This window comes from Thunnus thynnus, chromosome 3 (genome assembly GCF_963924715.1).
Source record: "Thunnus thynnus chromosome 3, fThuThy2.1, whole genome shotgun sequence".
Classification (NCBI taxonomy): Eukaryota; Metazoa; Chordata; class Actinopteri; order Scombriformes; family Scombridae; genus Thunnus; species Thunnus thynnus.
The window spans coordinates 14,538,645-14,560,842 of record NC_089519.1 but is presented as its reverse complement, the minus strand read 5'-3'; the positions used below and the strand labels follow the sequence as shown (position 1 = coordinate 14,560,842).

The 22,198-nt window shown below is 38.3% G+C and overlaps 1 protein-coding gene across 5 annotated transcripts in view; it reads left to right on the top strand.

Annotated features, from left to right (window-relative positions):
- Positions 1-22,198, top strand: part of sorcs1 (sortilin-related VPS10 domain containing receptor 1) — a 180,735-nt gene that overhangs the window by 83,049 nt on the left and 75,488 nt on the right. For all 5 annotated transcript variants that reach the window (XR_010927839.1, XR_010927838.1, XM_067584388.1 and 2 more), the window contains exon 3: positions 10,640-10,739. Coding sequence is in view for 3 of the 5 variants with exons in the window: in XM_067584388.1 (XP_067440489.1) it covers positions 10,640-10,739 (100 nt within the window). In the remaining 2 variants the exon portion in view is untranslated. The remainder of the gene's footprint in view (positions 1-10,639; positions 10,740-22,198) is intronic.

The window sequence follows — 22,198 nt, the reverse complement described above, 5'->3', positions numbered from 1 at the left end:
AAGGGGTTGGGTTTCTGTTAGAAGGGCTTTCCAACAGAAAGCCCTGAAGGCAAACTTCTCCCATGTGTGTCTTGCAGTCACATGATTGGCAAAATTATCAGCGCTAATGCACCTATCTCACTGTAAAACCAAGTTTTTACATTACTGTTTGCATGCAGATTGAACAAACAAGAAACAACATGTTAAATTGCGAGCTTCAGAGGTGTTGGCAGGTGTATTTTTACCTCTGGCGAGAACCAAGCTAGCTGTTTCCATCTGCTTTTGGTCTCCAGCTCTGTACTGAACACACAAACATGAGAGTGATATAAATATTCTCATCTAAATTTTGGTAAGAAATTGAATAAGCTAATTTCCCAAAATGTTATTTTTGAAGTGCAAACCTTAATAGATTGAAAATAGCATATAACAACTATTATTTGACTGTCAATCAGACTAATTAATACTACATTGTAAAAAACTTTTACAAAGATTTTTACAGTAATTAACTGGCAGCAATTGACAACTTACTGTAATTCATTTTACATTAAGTTACTTGTCAATTCAACAAGATTTTAATTACCTATTGTAACAAACATTTAAATACCTCTTAACAGCAATCTTAACAATCACAGGGAAAATGCAAGTAAAATTAATCTAAAAGAAATAGGATGTGATATAAAAATCTTGATGAGCAATACCTTTTGACCATACTCTAGCGATGTCATTGTTTCCTCCTGATATTCAACTGTGAACGTATAGCAAGATGTGAAGATGGCAGCCAAGGTGGTGATGAAGTCAGGTCTCCATCAGCAGCATCCATCTGGTCGTACACGGGATCTCAGGTTTAGGTTCTCTTGATGAATAATAATCAAACACTGAATTAACAACAATTCTATCACCTTAAAGTACTGTTTTCTCTTTGAAAACTAATAAACTTACACAACAGAGACAATATCGTTTTTGAGTTAGTACATGAGAACAGATCTAAGCAGATGACTGCTGAGGTGCTTGTGTTTAGCCAAAATAAATATAAAATATAAATATAAAATATCTAAAGACAGGCACATAGTATAACAAGCACAACTGCCACAAGAGCTGACTAACTTGGCTTTGTCTGTGGATTTTAAACCTTACCCAAGTGGCAACCTCTGGGGCAGTAAAATGAAGCCAATGCGGAAGTGCCAAAAACAGCAGTTTCTTGAATGGCCACTTGAGGCTGGCTCCAAAAGCGAGTCATTCCCCATAGACCCCCATGTTAAAATGCCCAACTTTACAGCAGAAATAAACATGTTTACAGCCTGGTACAAAAAACGGTTTTGGTCTCTATAGCTAATTTCCCCTTTCATGACCACTGTACGGGGGGAGAAGGGAGAGAGTTGCTCCTGCTGTTCCGGACTGACGGCTAACTTTAACATTTCTCCTCACCATGCTGCAAGAAGTGCACTGTCCACACTGCAAAAAATATCTGTTGAACAGACTTCTTTGTGGTCTCCTGTATCTTCCAGTGCTCATTTATGAAGGTTCAGAGTTTGTTGCGTCCTTAATTTCAGAGTACTCAGCAGTTAAATGTTAGCTGGTGAAGTCAGCAAGCTGTAAGATGTCAGAAAGTCCATCTATGATACTGTCTGACAACTTTACACCAAGCAAAAACAGACAAGAACATGAGCACTTGTAAAAAGAAAATCCTTTAAAGTAAAAAAAGATAATGTAGTGAACCAAAGAGCTGTTAAATCCCAAACCGGCTGCAGTGAAGTAAATTGATTTGGCGCCCAGACTGACTCAGTAACGCTGTTCAAATTTGAGATCACGTGATGTTTTTCTTTGGCTCAACCAATCAGCTCACGACTTCACTGATAGTCTGTCATGACCTGACAAACACTGAGACAAATGTAAAAACTGAAAGAAACAGCCTGCAGAAGCATGAACAAACAAGGCCATCTTGAAGTATTTGAATTCATATGAAAAGAATAATTATGTCAAACTAATATTTAAATTATTTAATCTGCACCATGAATTTGAAGGATTAAATTTGAAGGTATTACAAAATAATCTTCAAATTAGTGATTTTCTCTACAAAAGGGAAAGCTAATACCTTAAATAGAGTAACATGATTGTGTCTGCAGTAGTATCAATATTACTGTGATTTTCTACAGTACTATAATAGTTACTGTGATTTTCTACAGTAACATATGGTTACTGTGATTTTCTATAGTAACATACGGTTACTGTGATTTTCTACAGTAACATATGGTTACTGTGATTTTCTACAGTACCAAAATAGTTACTGTGATTTTCTACAGCAACACAATGGTTACTGTGATTTTCTACAGTACTAAAATAGTTACCGTGATTTTCTACAGTAACATAATAGTTACTGTGATTTTCTATAGTAACATATGGTTACTGTGATTTTCTACAGTAACATATGGTTACTGTTATTTTCTACAGTACCAAAATAGTTACTGTGATTTTCTACAGCAACATGATGGTTACTGTGATTTTCTACAGTACTAACATAGTTACTGTGATTTTCTACAGTAACATAATGGTTACTGTGATTTTCTACAGTAGTGTGTTCACTACTGTGATTTCTACAGTATCATTATGATTACTGTTTTTAGGTCCAATGCACAGTACTATATTGTAAAAATATTCACGGTAATTAACTGTGCAGAAACACAGTAAATTACTGTGGATTTCACAGCCAGTTTTTACAGTGTACACATTGAGGTCTCGCATTGATACTCTGTATTAAGACAAAAATAAAACAAACAGAATTGTATATTTTAGTAAAAATATATTAAAATAGTCATTCACACGGAAAATAACAGGTGGAAATTGACAATATAACTCCAGGTACAGATACAGCTAAAATCTTAAACTGAATTAAAAGATAATCACCCTGCCTCTGTAAAATAGATGGAATTAAGTGTTCCTTTACCTCTCTCAAGGTACATAGTGGTGCCTCCACATTTTCAATTCGGTGTTTTATGGTGTGTTGGGAGGAAATTTGGGGATTTGGGTGAAGCTACTGTGACAAAAATGAGTTATTCAAAATGTTTTTGGATTTGCTGCTACTTTCTGCCTCCCCTGCCACATTGAATACAGTAACTTAATTTATTGTACTTGCTATAACAATAAAACCATCTGCAAAACCCAGGCTGGTATTGCATCATCAAATTGTTTGCAAAGACAGCCAATCAATAAACTTTTGAACAATTTTGGAACAAGCATGTAATTTTAGTCAATTTGTCTCAAACCAAGAGAAAGAACCTTTCAGTGAACTACTCTTTTGGATTTTTTAAATAATAGTCTTGACAGGTTTACTTGAAGTTTGACAGATATAGAACTGCCTCTAATTGAGGAAAGTATTTCCAGATTATCTCCTCCACTGCCCTTCATGGAGATAAAAGGAAGCAGGTTTATGCAGCAAACAATTCATGGTCTTCTACAGAGGCTGCCGCAATTCTTAAGCTCTCACCCACAGCTATGGTAAATGTACCATTATATGACTGCACTTACCTCATAGTGGCCCTAGTGAGGCTATTGCTCTGTGTCTCTGGTGATGGTACAACATTACCCCTGTAATGATGCATCACGCTTCAATCACATCATTATAAATCTGATGCCTTGAGGAAACAGAGCTTCTAGTAATGGATGGATGATTAAAGGTGCATGTGGAGCAGACAGACTGACAGACAGACAGATGAGTGAACAGATGATATACGTTTTGAGAGAGTAAAGAGGATAATGACAGTTCAGAACATTAATTGGCGATTTACAGGTGGGAAGATAGAGCAGCAAAGCAACAAATAGCTGCATTTAAGATAGCCAGTTGTTCCAGAAATCCAACACTACTCAGGGAGAGTTTGAAGCTAAACTGGGCATCTCAGTCTATTGTGACCCCAAATAACAGCATGAGGTAACACCTTGAAATTTTTCTATCTAGAAATTATGTGACATGATGTGAGCTTGCACAAGTCTGTCAACCTGCCTGTCATTGCTTTATGCCAAAGGACATTTGAGGCAAAAGACACATTGGTAAGCATTGATATAACTAGGTGTTTTTCAAAGTTTTCACTCCAGTTACAGGCTTATAGTTACTCATGTTTTGCGGGGACCTAAAACTAAGACCTGTATCAGGTCCATTCCTGAGTCTTTAAAACCCAATCCAGCTGAACATAACTGATACTCCCAAATCTGAAACGTGAACCTGAGCTCAGAGAATAGTTTTGCCTTATTTCCTTCATTGCTGACCATTAGCTCTCTAAGCTAATTCTAAGCTTTATGCAACAAAAAAGCCCAAACATGTCAGGCCCTGACTAAGTTTTAGGCTGGGTAGTAGAAATCCAAAGATGTGTTCAGACTGAAAATGAATCAAATTGTAAACAATCCGGCCATTGCACACAGTGTCAAACAAAGTAGGCACAAATAGATTTGCTCATTTGAGGCGAAGACACATCAGTGCCAGTTAAAAACCACATTATCAGGTTGAAAATTCATGCTGATCCTGAAACTGTATAAATTTGCATTATAAACATGAAGAGACTATAAGAAAATAACAGAAATTAAAGCTGCAAGCAGCGATGATCGGGCCCTCGCACCCTTGCGCACGTCGGGGCACAGCGCAGTCGAGGGGCTTCTGTCACGGGCAGTCTTCAGGCCCAGGCTGTTTTCAGACAGTGTAAGAAAGAGATAAACATCATCTCCTTTGTCCACTATTTTGCCTGCTGCTGGGGCTGCTTCCTTGAAATTTCGAAGGGGGCGCTATGCAGCCAGTTTGCATCACTGACTGAATATTGTCATGTAGACGTGTTCAGGCCGTGACTGTTATCAAATGTGAAGTTTCAGGCAGATCTGACCATGTACACCAAAGTTATAGCGATTTCCTCTGTAATGGCGAAACATCAAAACTCAACGCCATGCCACAGCCACCTGCTTCAACGTTATCTAAATCTTTTAATAACTTTTGATCACAAACTAGTCTAGATGACTCACACTGATTTTGAAGTCGTTATGATGAATTCTGTAGGAGGAGTTTGTTAAAATATAAGACATGCGAAATCGCCACATGATACATGTGTGTACCGATTTTCATATATATAGGTTTAACGTGGCGCGGGGGCTGCTACGTTGAAATATTGTAGGGGGCGCTGTAGAGCCACTCTGCCACACTTATGCCAGCCACCGATACAATATTATAGACTGTATGACCTGCCATGTGTGTGCAAATTTTTGTGAGTTTTCAAGCATGTCTTGGCCTCTAAAAACAGCTTTGTATTTTGTGGCGAACAATATGTTGCCGTGGCAACAGCTTTTGATGAAAACTCAAAGGCTTCAGGAGTTATCATCATCAAGGTCTTACACCTTGGCTTACCAAATTTTATGTGTTTCTGACTAACCTGTTAGGAGTAGTTTACAAAAGAGTGGTGCTTAAAACTCAGATGATTCAGATCCAATATTGACACATGGATGTGTTCAGGGCAGGACTCTGGGTCTCTTAGGATCATGTATGCCGGAGTTATGGCCAGTTCAATTTTCATGGCGAAGGATCGAAATTCGCCGCCCGGCCACACACCCTTGGCAATGTCGAAAACTTACCGTTTTGATAACTTTTAATCTCCCAGGTCTGTAGATGACACTGACTGAATTTGAAGTCGCTGAGGTCAAATCTCTAGGAGGAGTTTGTTGAAGTATGCTTGCTGGAAATGGCAAAATCTGAGTCAAAATGGCAACTTTGATCCAAAATGGCTTACTTCCTGTTGGATTTAGGGTATGTCTCCAAGAGACTTTTTGGTGCGTCTGATCATGATACATATGCATACCGAATTCCGTTCCTCTATGACAATCTGTATCGAGGGGCTCAATTTTCTTAATTTTCTAGGTGGCGCTATGGGCCATTTTGCCACGCCCATGTTCGAGACCTATAAAATATAAAATTTTTCGCCACTTTTGATGTATGTGCAAAGTTGAACAACTTTTGGTGCATGTTTAGGCCCTCAAAAATGCATTTGTTTCGGAAGAGAAATAATAGAGAAAAATTCCTTGAGTTACAATAGGGCCTTCGCACTGTCAGTGCTCGGGCCCTAATAACTGCAGTTCTGTGTGAGATCTGCATATGCTTTTCTAGCTAGATGATAGTTGTCTAAAAAAAAATAAATAAACAGGAACTGCAGAATCATTGGTAACATTTGCACAAATAACACAAGGCAAAAATTTGACACAATTAATATTCACTACATATCTTTTCTAGGCATACCATGTATTTTTATATCAGTGGTAGCCTACATGTTCTACTGTAAATTTCACAAGAAAGTCTTTAGCCATTTGAAATAGTTTTGCTTCTTTTGCCTGTGTGTACATATCAGTGGATAGAGGACTGTCATTGATCCAGGAATATAAGAACCATATGACTGGTTGATTCTTAACTCTGTCAAAAAAAAAGCACAATATTAGAAAAAAAAAACATAAAAAAGTTCATATTCATAGTGATGTGAATATTTGAAGAGTTTTGGCACTACAGTTCCCATCATGCTTTGGGAGATGCAAAAAAATATAAATTTGGAATGGAGTCCATGAGTAAGCCTAGCCATTGAAGACTACAATCAACTGGATTATTTTCGATTATGAAGAAAAAATCTAAATACAAGGCAAGATCTGAAGTTATAATGAGAACTTTTTTATTTATCTTTAATGGGCATCAGAGATTTGTCACTTTCTGTACAGAATTGTGCATACAGGCATATATACTGTACATATATAACATCAGATTGTACTCAGTAACTTGTCTATCAATGAAGGTGGGATGCCCTACACTGTTGAGATCTTCAACCTTCCTTTTTAAAACATACTCTTGTCTAGTATAGCTTTAAAAATAGAAGTTTGCCCTGAAGGACAGCAATATGATGGAAGGGGATTGCGACTGTGGAGGGAGGGAGGGAATGAGGGAATGGTATGAGTTAGACTGCTACTCAGAAGATATACAGTCTGAGCGTGCTGAGGGTTTCATAAATTCATCCTGGAACACTCAGCTCAGCTGCCATTTGTCCAGTGTCTCAAGCAGTGCTGTTGGTATTTTTCCGTCTGCTAATGCAGCAAGTGACCTCATGTTAACTATCCCGAGATGCATGCAGCTCTAATCCTCCGAGCCATGATTAATCAAACCCCCATGGAGAATGTAAATGCTATGTAGTAGCTGCCTATCAATGTATAGTAGACTCTGGAAATTATAATTGAAAGTCTATCTAATAAGCCTTTTAATATGTGACCGCAGACATAATTCTAATCTATTTCAGAGAAGTGAAAAGTTCAGTGAATGTGAATTAAGGAGGTTTTAGGCTTTCAGTTGAGTGTGTGTGTGTGTGAGTGTGAGAAAAAGAGGGGAGTGTGAGACAGAGAACAGAAGAATAAGAAAGAGTGAGTTTTCAGATGTAACAGGGAATAACTCTGTCGTCCTCCTTGCATACCCAGAATCCATTTTCCTCAGTGAGCTGTATCACCCTAATAGGACTGATATCAGCCTTGTGTGCTTGTACAATGTTTCAATAACTCCCCCTTGCTTAATCTAACATGTGGACCTACTGCTCCCATCGAGGCAACAACCTCACAATGGATTAAATCAGAGCAGTGTGTTCTGAGCTGCATTTTACACCCATACACAGCCATTGATTAGCCCTTAAAAAACCACTAGGCAAGGCAGACAGCTTTCACTTAGAATCATTGTCCTTGAGAAACTATCATTTTCCATTTAATGTAACTTTCATCTTCCTGGGATCAGGTGACGTTGGACTATTTTATTGGTCTATGCTGAAAGTTGCTGTGACACTAAAAATAAGTCATTGGCCCCTAAATCAAGCGAATCTGTGACAAGGGCAGATCAATAGCCTGATGATTTCATTGTCCCATGGTCCGGGGTGTTGATGGTTTTGCTTCTGATGAATGCTACTGGACTGATCCAGGAGAGTTAGCCCGATGCCAGTGTATTTGATCACCATGGCAACTAGCCTGTAAAAAATCTCAAAGGACTAGTAAATGAGACAAAATTGCCAATGTGCCATGAATATTTCTGTATTTTCATGGGTGTTTTTAAACTTCAAGCATGACGCTCTCAGAAAAATCTGAACGCTTCAAACAAGACCTTCAGTCTGGATTTAACAGCTATATGGAAAGAAGGTGGAGAAAATAAAAATTATTCAATGTCAAATGATTGCTTTATTTGAAGTCACACAAGGCATTCTGCGGCTTCTTTTGCTGCATTTTTAAGATTTGCATGCTTTGGGTTTTTTCTCTGTCTTCATGTGAAATTGGAATAGCTCCTTGATTGAGCCTCAGGCCTCTCAAAATAAATTAGACCTGACAGCCCAGATAGGTCATTCAAACTTTCAGTGATGGTCTGAAATGCTAAATTTCAACCAAACACAAATTTCGATTTAGTGCTTTGACCAACATTTGAATATTGCAGCACTCATTCAAAGCTAGTCTTGATTGAACTGTTTAAAGCTGGCGTATGATTCTTTTCTATGTAAATGAAGTTTAAGAAATTATGAAATGCCTCTGCTTGCCAGTCATGTTGGACAAAAACTACCACTCCAGCTCCGAGATCAATGTTATGTGTTGAGTATAACCCAGATGGTGGCATGAAGTGGACCCTGATATATGACTGAATATATAATTATGGCAATTAGTCATTTTAATATACAGCAGATGAAAGCTGGAAAGTATTTACTTAAAGAGAAATGTGACACAGTACTATCATTTTAATCATAATCTTACTATAACTGCTGATAATTTATTTTTTATCCACACAAAATTGAAATTCACTAATGCTTTTCTGTTTTTACTATTGCATTAGATGCTTGAGTGGACTCTTCTCAAGTAATAATATCACAGTACTGTGGAACAAAGATATACAGTTTCCTCTAACCTAACTTTGGAAACACATCTTCTACATCAAACTAATCACAAAAACTTTTGTTTCTGCATGAATGTACTCCCACATAAAAACGTAATTTTCAGGTATTTCAGCCAGTTGCTGTATGCATGTTAATAAGTAATTGCTGCCAGTATCTGTCGTCCACAGCTGCTTTGAGTCTTTATGACAGACCTCTGTTTCAGTTGATTAAAGCCCTACAGCTCTCTGAAGGCAGTAGAGCAGATATGTGAGTTGTATCTGTAGACTCTAATTTGAAAACTTACATTTACACACAGTGATTCATTATTAAATCAATGGACAATCAGCACCAGGCTGCTGCAAAATTAACACACAAACCTCTGGCCAGTTTTAACTGTATTCTATCAGGTTGCACAATGCAAACCATTGGGTGTTGGAAATGGTGACATCCTGGGAATACACTAGACATTGTCCTCTTTCCAACCTGTTGGGCAAAACTATAATCCTAACCCTAACTAATTTTTACTTAAATATATGTAAATTATATACACTTTTTAAATTTGATTTCATATGATAAATCAGATGACTGGAATACACTACTTGGCCAAAAAATATATGGTCAATCAAACATTACACTCACGTGATTGTTGAACATCTCATTCCAAAACCACAGGCATTAATGTGCTGTTGCAACAGCATCCACTTTTCTGCTTTCCACAACATTTTGGAAACTGTCTCCAATATCTTTGTATGCTACAGCATTAAAACTTCCCCTAATTAGAACTAAGGAGCTGAGGCAAAAATAAGCAACATGGCATCAGACCAAAAGGACACAAAAGTATGTGAGTTCTTCTCATGCGCCTTAAATCAGTCCTGTAATCATCTGGCAATTCAAATCTCTGTAAGTTAAAAACAATATACAGTAAAATACTGCCACAATATAGAAAGAATCATTTACAATATAATGCTCTCATTTTTCTTCAAAAATAATTTCAGATGAATATGCCAATGTAAGTATTACACACATACAGCAAGTGTTTCAGTGTACTCTAAAAAGGTGTTACTTTGGTGCAATTGACAAAAAAAACACAGCAAAAAGTTGGGTTTACGTTTTTTTTATTTTACATTTATTGTTGCACAATTGTGCTTGACTCTTGAATATACTGTATTGTCTGATTCATGAACACAATCACTTCACTTCTTAGCAATCTTTCTGTTTTTTATCCACATTTTCTTGTTCCACTTGTTGCCTCCTTATTCAACTAGCCTCTTTACCATTTCTCTGAAACAGTTCAAGCTTTTGAACTGTGGATCCTTGCACTGTTGAATTTAAGTTGTTTACATTTCTGCATAAATGCCACCAAAACTCCCTGTACTGTACAGAGTGTTTATCGCACCTGGCAGGTGACGAGTTTCATTCCTATGCTGATATTTTGTTATGTGTTGTGTGTATGTACTATATGGACTATATGTTGACGTGTGTGCTAAACGATGTACTTTTACTCATTATTAGTAACTGTTTAATATTCAGTCACAGCTCTGGTGTAGGATGTGTTGTTTGTGTCCATTATAAATACACCAGCTGAAGTCACTACCCACTGACCGTAACGATGTGGCCCCTGTACTCCTGCTGGGACTCATGTTGCTGCATTGAGCACAAAAGGGACTTAATTACGCTCTTTCCCTGCTCACACTGAATTCTCGAGGGGACTTTTAATTGCAACAAGTTATTCATCAAGTGTTCATCAGACCTTTCTGATTAAATTTCAGGTCAACTGACTACGGAGCGACGTACCAGAAGCTGAATGACAAAGTAGGAGCAAAGACAATACTCAGTTATTTGTACGTGAGCCCTAACAACAAGAGAAAGGTAATGTTCTTCTTTTGTTAACTTTAAATTTAATATTTGTCTTGATTGTGAGAGTTGCTTTTGTTTTCTCCTCACTGCTGGTTTGATTCACAGTGTGCAAAATCAAATACAGGCAGACATATTGATGTTGTCTGACTCATCGACTCTGTTTGATGTCCGTCTCTCCCTCTGTCACTCTCTGCAATGTCAGTAAGATTAATTAAACAGTAGTTCATTTATTAACATCTGGTATCCACCCAGGCAGTTAGCTGCCTGCAAAGAAAGTACTGTCTAATTTCTAATATTAATGGATGTGCCAAAGTTTCCTTTTATTTTATGTCCTTCCGGAACTAAATCAATTATAGGCCAGACAAAGGGGATGAAAGACAAGAATGGGTTCATATTCACAGACACTCATTGCCCCCTCCTGTTCCAAAGTTTGGGTCAAGTAATGGTTGGAACCATCTTTCTCTGTTCACTCCACGGTTCCACCTTCCTCACTTTACACGACTCTAATCAGGAAGGGTCATTTTCTGCGAGTTAATTATTATATTATAATGAAGATAAGATGCAACTCCACCTCAGTTCAGAAGCCCAGCCACCCACCTGATCCAGTTAGGAGGTCTGTCATTGATTGGGACATTTCAGAGGTCAGTTAAAGGTGACAAGCCAGCCGATGACACAGAGATGGTGAGTGCAACCTGAATACAGAGAGCCACTTGTGGCTGCACAGGGAGGCTGGAATGTCTTTAAGTTGTTACCAAGGGACAATGAAGATGCAGTTTTACTCAATATGAGAGATGTTACAGTGTTATTCTGTGAGAAATATGCAGATAAATATACATTTTACAGTAGAAGAGAAAATATCGAGTACCAAACCTTTCTTGCTCAAATACAGTGCCTTCTATGTAGAGGCGCCTTCGTCTTATTTACCAGTGTTGACGCATGTCGATTCTCCAGAAAAGTAACAAATCCATCACATTCTTTTCCCAGACCTTCCTCCTTCCCTTCTGTCTCTATGACCTAAAGTTATGCTTCTAGTTTAGAATTCAATACAGCCAGTATTTGTCACATTTTACACTTTTAGATGATCAATCTTGCAATTTGCCACATGTACTTCTGCTTCAGTCATGTTTAAACAGTTAATACTTTTTGACTGGAGGCCCTCACCCCCACAGCTTGTAGTCTACTTTGGTTGATGGGTGGGTCAAGTGTTTCAGGTTTTGAGTCTCTGCAAAATTAAATTGAGACCTGAGAGGAATCAAGTCCAATAACACAGGCAAAACTTTTGCATCTTTAATTCAGACAAACAGAATGTTATTGACTTAAAGGCTTCATCATGTTGGAATTTGTGTCTGTAACTTTAACCCCTAACTCCCGAGCACTGCATTTTGCACAAGAAGCAGCCATGCAGGCAGCTGAGTTAGTGGTAGACTGAAACAGTGCAGTGTTAAAAGAATGCAAGGATTTTTGTTGGTGAGGGTATGTACCATTAAGACAATGAAATACAATCCAGGAAGGCCGGTTTGAGTAATAGATGCATGCATTTAAAGGTGTATCAGACACCAAAACACTCCACAGTGGTTTGTAAAACTATGAGTCAGGATTTTACAGTGGTATCATTTGAAAGTGTCCCACCTTGCTGTGAGAAAGCTGCACCTCTGCTGTAGTTGTACTGCATTTGAGGTGCAACCTATGATGTGTTACAGTGTAATATCAGTAGCTGGCACTCAGCTTAAACTCAATTTTACACAGGTAAACCCACTACTGCACTGTGGTTGTTCTACTGAAGGGCATGGGTTTTTATGTCACGTCGCACTACATTCAGATTGCTGTTAATTGAACAACCAAAAGAACAGATAACATGTTGGGCAGGTAACATTCAACCTGAACTATATGTAGCCTTACAATTCCACAACATGCTGCTTTTCCACAGCCATAATTATTGTCATTACTAATGTCTTTGTCTTCCCCCAGTAATAAAATATTTGAACGTTTTAAAGGTTTTGTTTGATCCAAAACACATATTCGGTGTCCGTCACAGTTGCACCGCCGGAGCTCTCTGCCTTGGTACCCCTGCTGTGTCAATAGAGCGGCCCCAATGCACTTTTTACACAGAGGTCTTGTGTCAGTCGGAATGTGGCCAATCCTACTAAATTTCACTTTTTATACATAGTTAATATGTGTTTTTGCTGCAAAAACTAAATGTGCCTGTCCTAAGGGAAGAAGGGGAGTGTGCTCCTTCCTAATGCTCAAGTAAACCTGGAAATTGATGTTTTGAAAGTAGCAATTAAGAGCCAGGTAGTTTTTAATCAGAGGTTTTCTCAGCTGGTTGGGAGTTGAATGAGGTAACAGAGGCAACAGCTCTGTCTAGGCTTAAAACAAGATTAGAGGCAGCACATCAGTAAATGGTGAGTGTTAACCACTTTTGTTGGGCTCAGGTCCATTTGGGTCAATTCGCTAACATTCCCCTCAGAGTCAAGCCCATTAGGGTCAATCTGGGCATTTGTGGGTTATTTCTGAATAGTCTCTTGTCCATGTACATTTGGGGTTCATGTAAGGCAGTGATGGGGTCAGGAAAAATGTCTGGATCCATGAAGACCTCTTCTTCCCTTGCCTTGTTGCGTCTGTCTGCTGGAAAGAGCACAATCAATGGCAGTTTTTAACTTTCTAGTTTTAAAAAAACCTCAGGTCCCTCTTCTACTAATGATCACTGATACTCACTGAGACTGCTATTCTCAGATTTTGACTAAAAGCCGGGCAAATAAATGTAAAGTTGGCTTGGAGCAGAGGTAAAGGAAAGAGGTAAAGCCTCAGCCCTTGTTAGATGGAAACTTGAGTCTGACAATGTAAAGCTGAGCCTTAGGGGGCAATATACTCCATCAGAAGTCAAACAGCTTCGGAAACCCCCCTCCCCCCATAGCTTTCTGATATTATTAGGAAGGCTTTTGTAGGGCCATTTCTATAACCTTCCAAAACCAACAATCTGACATTCACACCCTCTTCACGCCATGATTGGTAAACGTTGTGGAGGTGAGAAAGTTGTCAAGGTTTTCACTTGCCTCTCTAGCTCTCTTTTTACATTCTTGACATATATCAATTTCAGTCACTTTTAAAGTGAACAGCCATATGCAACACTAAATGCCTTCCAGGAGAGACTGTCTCCCTCTCTGTGATGGCTGACTTCTCATTCTGCCTCTGAGTGTAGTCATTTGGAACACTTTTAATTTCCAATGTGGTCTCCTACGTGGTTGGACAACATGTTGTACGAACTGGTTCTGATCGACAATAAAACGACCCTAATACAGCTGGGGTGCTATTGGGCTTAACATTAGGCATGCTAACGTGCTATGGCAAACCTACATTTAGCATGTTAACATGCATCTTGCCATGTTCATTATGTCAGTGTAATTTCCAGTTTCTGACATGTTCTTCAATTTAAATTCAAAGTCAATGGCTATATTGTATTAAATTGTTAATACACAGTATTTTTAACAGACTAAATACAACTCTGGAATCACACAATTACCTTAAGTTGTGTAAGACGTTGACACTCACAATTCCTCTTCTTCTTCAATTCTTCATCCATCCCATGACATAATTAACAACAATTATGTTAACGCACTTATGTTTTGCGTAATGTTCGTATACAAATGTTAGTATGTGAACTTAGGAAGTTCACAGTTAGCATGCTAACATGCTAACACACACATCTCTTCCTATCTCTCTCCATATCACTCTGTTAGCTACTAGACCCACAAACAGTGAAGTGTAGTTTTATATGATGGGTGTGGCTAGCTACTTGCTACTTTACTCATTGGATGAACTTCTGTAAACACGCCTGAGTGCAGGATGTGTCATCAAACATTTGAAACAGTTTTACAGGAAGAGAAAAGACAGGGGCCTGTGTCCGAAATCACTCCCTATTTACTATATAGTGCACTACCTTTACCCACCGCCAGTTTATTTAAGTGTCTGAATGCTGAGTTTATAAATATATCCACCATATATGGAACGAAAACAGTAGTGTCCATGGCATGTACACTACTTTCTGCTAACAATCCCACAATGTAATGCTCCACATTTTAAAGATGTGAAAACTACTACTAAATGACTCTACAGCTGATGGTGATACCACAAAATGACGAAGGTTAGTTAGTGTCCGAAATCTTGATTTGCTGCTCACTATTGAGTAAACTATTCAGTGTCTATTATATTGGGGGTAGTGAATGAGTGAATAAGGGAGTGATTTCAGACACAGCCAGAGATTTTGATGTAAAAATACCCTGATACTGATTTTTTGACACATATTTGCATATAACAAGAGATAAATGAACAATTAACTGTTAAAATTTCTTTTTCATTTCATGGGGCCTTTAACATGTGTACATGTAGTACGTTAACATGATAATGTTTAAAGATCCCCTCCACTAAAAATGTGTTTTGCTCCTTGTTCCTACAGTTGGATGTTTGAGCACCACAGTGCAGAATGATGGATGTGCAGACTTTGACACTAGAAGGCTGTTTTCACATTCATCTGGAAAAAGTGGAAAGTTTCTCTGCGCTCATTGAAAATCCGATTGTAATTGGTGGGCCTACGAGCTTGATTTGTGATATTACAACTAGTTTGGAAGGCAATCCTGGTCCAGTATTCAACTGCAAGTGTGATGTGGAAACTTGAAGCCTCCAGTGCACAAACACTGAGAATGGACTTTACAGTGAAGTAGGAGACATCTTGTGTCCAGCAGTTAAACTTCTGAAATGAAATATATTGACAAATCAGGGGATCACCATAGACATTTAGCATTTATTGTGCAGGTGGAAGAACATTTACTAAGCAAAAATTAAACACAAGTAAAATAACACAGAGAATCAGATATGGGAAGCAAACACACTTACATAAATGAACTTTTACAGTCTCCCTGCCCACATGCAGTAAATTCCAAGCACACATGCTTGTGAGGGAGGGTAGCAGAGACTGGAGGTTCGTCACTCTTGCTGTCACCCCCGGCATGGCGCCATGTGACCGCTGCTGGTGGCAGACAAAAGCCTCTCTCTTCACCCAGCAGTGGAAGTAAATCAGGTCTTTGTGGCTGCGGGGGGATAGAGGGAGTAAAGCACTGGAGGACAGAGGGGTAGACAAAGAGAAACAGCACAGAGAGAAACAGAGTGAGCAAGTGAGCAGGACATACGAGAACGGGAAAGAGACAGCAAATAAACTGACAGAGAGCAAGTAAGCGTGGAAGAGTGGAGATAGGAGCAAAAGAAAAAAAAGAGTGATAGAGCACTGTTGAGAGAGAGAGATGTGGCCCAGGGGTCACCCATGGAGAAAACAGACCGACAACACAGCAATTACATCAATTTTCATATTGTGGCTTTATACAGAGGCTGTACCTAAGAGGACACATCTCGAGCACACATTAGGGGAAATGATTTTGGGTTTTAGCCTGAGACTATGTGTGAGGGCACATTATTACAGTAAATGCTGGGGATGGTGAGTACTGGTTAAAAAAAGAAAAAATCAGATTGCAGTCTCATACAAATGGGTATTGCCTAATGGTTTGAAAACAAAGAGGAATTTTCCAGGGGAAGCGTATGAGTGACAGATGGATTCAGTCTTTACTACTTTACTCTCAGTCTGTGAGTTCTTTTTAAGGAATACATAACTGCTTTTTCTCATGAATGTATTGACTAAAACAACAATTGCTGGCCTCAAGTGTTTTCACGGCAAAGGCTTCAATTGTGTTCACGTGTGTGTGCTTGCCTGCGTGCATACATGCACAGTGTTCAAGCACAATTACAGCCTTGTGTGGCTCAGACGACAACAACAGGCAGGTGGGTGGAATATGAATTCAGGTCACATGAGACCTCTTCCACTGTCGAATTTCAAAAACTTTTGTTGATTGTCTCACTTTTGGATACAAGTGCAGACTTAAAAGTGAACTTTAATATTTCATATCCTCAAACTGTCCTCAAAGTGACGAAAAAAAGTCTAGTAGAAAGACAAACAGAATCCACTATCAGGAAAAAAAAGAGTAACTAAGAGAAACTTAGAGGAATTTCAAATATTAATACTCTCCATTATATAATATTGATTCCTTTCTCTGCAGTAGTGATGAGTGTCACCTTACTGGAAGGTTACGCTCAATATACATTCATCAAGCGTGAGCACAAGCTGATGATAGTATCACCAAAACACCTTACTTCTTAGTTCATGCTTTTTAATTGTATTTTTTGACATATTTGCCTTTATTTGGACATTTTCCATTATAACTGAATTTATTCAAATACAAAAATACAAAATTCATTTGCATTTAAACAATTATCAAGCCAATAATATAATCTAGTGCTGTCCCTTCTTAGCCAATTAGCTAATGGGGGTTTTCCATACACATGCTGGCTTGGCTTGACTCTGTTCGACTCGGTGTGTCAGCCCGGCGCTGCAGGGATTTGCATCTCCATTACAACAGGGCTAACCCCTTGAAGGTGTGTCTTTAACTGATGATGCACTTACTCAAGCCCCCAGGAAGTGCGGCAGGCTGTTACTAGTTGTCAAGACAGTGACTGTAAAACAGTGGATACATTTTTTTGAGCGTGGCAACTCCCATGAAATAACTAGTTTCACTATAATTTGATTTGGTGTAACTCGGTGCGTTTAGACAGGTAGTGGAAATGCAAATCAACACGGCATGGTTTGACTCAGCATGACCAAAAGTGCCAATGGAAAAAGACTATAATAGATCATCAGGGTTATGGACGAGCAAGACATTTTTAGCTGATGAGTCGTCATAATGGTATTGGAATGTAGGCATGAAATAATATGACCTGGATCTACACTTGTCATGAGCAGACTGCATTGAATAATGAAGAAAAAGGAACAAAAATGAAAGCAGTGCATTAACAAAGTCAAAATTTTTAAACAGTAATAGCAGATGGAGATGCAGATTGGACTCAAAAAAGTGATGCCAAATTAGTCAAAAATACATATCCTAAATAGATCTATAGATCTATCATATTAATATATGTATTATATGTATACATAATATATATGTATATATGCATATGTATATACTCAAGTCAAATTTGTTTGAATTTTGTCACTTTACTTTTATTCTGGGTTGAAGCTAGTTTCCTTGGATGCTACAAGTTAGGCTTTTCATAGCTCTCTGAAGCTGAATGCACCAGTTAAATGGGGCACAGCTACTTTCTTGATCATGCTGTGAAGCATAGATGTGGAGCAGCTCCCTCCAAGGTTCTGGTGGTTTCCTCAGGTGCTGTTGCAGAGGAGAGGCTGTATTCCCAACTGTGTGAAGAAAACAAAGTTTGTTGAAGTCTGAAAATGGGTGTAATTGTTGCACACACATGCAGCAGGACAGGTCATCTGCTTTGCTCATTATTAATCCTTATGATTTCAGTCCTGGCTGATCTACATGAAAGCTCACTGTGGCTGCTCCTTGTTTCATTAATTATTATTTAAAACTGATCTGCTGTCAAAAAATGCAGAAAATTAATGTTGTACATGTTGTACATGAATGTACAAATACATCACATTTACTTCTCAAGTTGAATGATTTTAATGTGAAGCTGCAGCAGGATGCTCAGTTCGTGTAAGCAGCAACTTAATACAGCTGACACAGTGTAAAATGTGAATACATTAAAGAAAGGCTAGAAAAAAAGTGGCAACCATAAACAGCACCAAAAATGGGGTTGGTTTTCATGAAAATCTTGAGGATTATAACTTTAAGCAGAGGATGTGTAACAGAAATAAAAGGTGTTGCTTTTTCTAGTTTGTCTTATTTACTCTAATTCATGGGCTTTTTTCACTATGACATTTTGACATGTCATAGTAGGAAAAGCACAGGTGTAAATAATAAGATTAATGATGGCTGAATTCCATTTAGATGCTTCAGTTTCAGAGTCCTCGTATTGTGAATGCTGGCTTACTGTCACACTGTCATGGCTGTTACTGGAACACTTGAATATAACAGAGCTGTTGGTTATGTTATTAGTAACACCTGTGCTTTTGCCAAATATGACAAGTCAAAGTGTCAGCCTTTAAAAAGGAAAGCTAAACACGGAGAACATTCGTAGGAAACTATGTCAAACCTATATTTATAAGACTTAAAAAGTGCTGAAGTGTAAAAAACAGGTTTTCAAAGATTTTGTCTTAAAATACAGCAATTTTCATGCAGAAAAGAAGAGAAATTTCTTTTATGTATTTCACCGGAGTTAAAGACAAATACTCATCAGTATGCTGAAAATTTCAATTTGTCAAAAATATAATTCTGACATCAGTATATTAACATTATACTTGATATTATATATCAAGTACAATACCTAATGAATTGCTTGACATTAAAAACTAAGAATAAATGAATTAAGATAATGATAAGGTATTAATAATAATTCAGTTTCCTAGAGAACAGAAATACAGTACACTTAAAGGACTCAAGGGGAAAAATATGAGAGCTTGATTGTGATTGTGTTTCCTTTGAAATGTAGCTAAAAGCTTGGCCACCACATACTGCTGATAAACATGTCTGATGAATTTTGGCAGCGCTGTTTAAATGCTTTTAAGGGTAGTAAATATAATTTGTGTTATTTGTGCGACAGCTTCATAGTCCAGTTGTGAAGAGGACAGAAAGACTTTGTTTAAAAGGAGAATTTCCCAATTATGTAGAGTTGATAATCAAATTATTTAGTCCAGATTTTATGTTCTGACAAGCAATGAGTCATTAGTAATGACTGGAACATCATTATCACATATCAGAATTCATAATAATATCTCCAAACCTCTTTTGGTCTTTAATAAGCAGTTAGAAAAACAACTTCAGAGATTTCTCCATCACATCAACCAGTGGATTGACCAGATTTATTATATAAATCGAAGACAGCTCTAAACTGAATAGATGTACTGCTATTTCAATGACAGCAAAAAGGAAGAGATATTCCCCTTGACGCCAATTTCAAAAGTGAAGATGGTCTTGGTCTTTCGTTCATCTGCAGTCGTCTTGTCGAACTCTTTGTTGAGTTTGAACTTGAACCCAGCATCATCCACGCTGATCACCCCCTCATTTAGTTATTAATGGAAAACTAGTTCAGTGCCCATTCAAAACGTGCCTGTTTGGAACGGGCCAATTGATCGTCCTCCATTATTGCTGCTTCAGCGCATATAAAAATGAATACTGTTGATGTGAGGTGTAAATGCACGAACAATAACATTCTATTATACACATATGTTAATTGCTGCATTTAAAAAATAAAATACATAACAGAGAGCTTTTGAAAAGATGTGCATCTTAAAATGAAGCGTTATTTTCGGTAGTTTTAGTTTGGATCATTTGAGTGGATGGACAGAATCTTAGGCTACTTACTACAAAAGATTAGTGCTCATATGAGACACACTGCTTTTGAACTACTGTGGGAAGTAGCCTAAGAGTCTGTCCATTCTTGATTAAAAGCTCTGTATTCGCTGTCTACTCTTGCTGATACTAAAAGATGACGTGAAAACATTGCACAGATTGGTCCTCTTGTTCTTTGTATGTACTGCTGCATTAGTTTGATGTAATGAATGAATGAGAGGGAGAAATGCAGAAGAGGAAAATAAAACAGAAACTAAGAGCATCTGTCTCCACAGTAAATCATCTATTGAGTGTTTGATGGTTGTTTATTTGTGCTGTGAAAGAATCAGAAAATAATGTATTTCTTTCATTGGCGGGCTTTGTCTCTCTCACAGAAAACTTTCCACTGCTGTCTCTCCTCAGCAGCCTGTCTCTCTGTCACTCGCTCCCGTTCTCAGTTCGCTCGCCTTTCCTCTCTCTTTATTCTCTTGTCTTTTTTAAAATGAGTCTTGAAGCCGACAACAAAGCCTAACTTAACTTAACATTATCAAATGAAGAGAGATGTACTCCCCTCATCTCTCTCATGGCATGGTTGTATAGATCTTGCTGATTGCTTGTTTATTCAAAGTTTATTAATATTAAACAAGTGGCATGTACAAATTGTGAGCTGTGAATGAGTACATACACCAACAACATGAAAGAAACTAACATTCTTTTATACACGTTTATACATTCTGTTATAAATAATAAGTACTCTGATAGTACATAAATGTTCTTTTCTCATTTCAAGTAAAATAAAGGCTGCATTTAAAATTAAAATAACGGTCATCCTAAAATAAAATGGATTGATTATATTGGGCTCTTAGATCGTTCCTATTTTCTGTGCCTTCATTTCGGATTTAAGTGGGTATATTTGCTCTAAAAGATTTGTGCTTTGTCTGTAGTGGCACTTCACAATCACCACGGTCTCAGAACAAACTGGTTTTGAACTGCCTGTGGAAGTATTTCCTTTGTTTTACACACTCTGAGCGCTTCCTATGCTCAGCCATGTACCTTAACGCTATGCTTTCTGTGTACACACAGGGTAAGAGTGTCCATTCTTGATTCAGGGCTCTGTTTTTGCTGTCTACTTTTCTCTTTTTAGAGCACTTTTCTCTGCTCTGTGTCATGACTTGTCTCTGGTCTCTCCCTGACATGCTGGCTAAGTGTGGAGACGATCTGATGAACGGAGATACGCGAAGGACACACATGCATACAAATATTCATACATACAGAAATTCCTTCCTTTAGTTGAGAGATAAATATTCAAAGAAAAGGTAGAATGCAGAAGAAATTATTTGTTTTAACTGTGTGCATATTTTCAACATAAAACATTGCATGAACTAGCCCACAGCAGTAGTGCTACAGAAAAATGATGGAATTATTGATTAAACAGGTCAAGTGTCATTAGGACACATGCTTGCTTACTCCAGACATACCTGGAGCGATACCAGCTGGTGCAGCAAGGAGCATACTAGCAACACTTCCTTTACTGCACAGGGATAAAGCCAAGAAAATGGAGGTGAAGTGTCTTTCTGTCCACCGGCTTTTAAAGGACACGATGAATGCCAAATGAATCACAGCGAATCAGCCATGCTTTGCTGGCTGGCCGCGCACGCAGTGGTAACACAATCGAGGAGAAACTAACGGATGCGGGGGGGGGGGGGGACGCAACATCTGTCAGCCCTGAGGCACAATCTCCAAATGGCTGCAATGAGCGGAGAGGCAAGCGCCCTGGAGCCTGAGAGAAGACACAGCGACAGAGGAGGAGAGACAGGCTGTGAGACATAAATACAGATGGACAGAGATGGAGGGAGATAGAGACAGGTTGACAGAGTGTGAGACACAGAGATAGAAAACGAAGAGAGAATCTGAGTTGTACGGAAGATAGAATGGGTAAGTATAGGTGAGCTGTGGGATTCCATCAATATTCTTTTTATGTGTCTTTATGGGACATTGCCCACAGCATGGGAGTGAAAGCTATACAATTCAATGCTTCTGACACTGCCAGGATAAGGGACCTGTATCCCACTCCAAAAGCATTAACTTATGCTAATGTAAAGTGCTCTGCATAAAAGCATCCACCAAATGGCATATGTC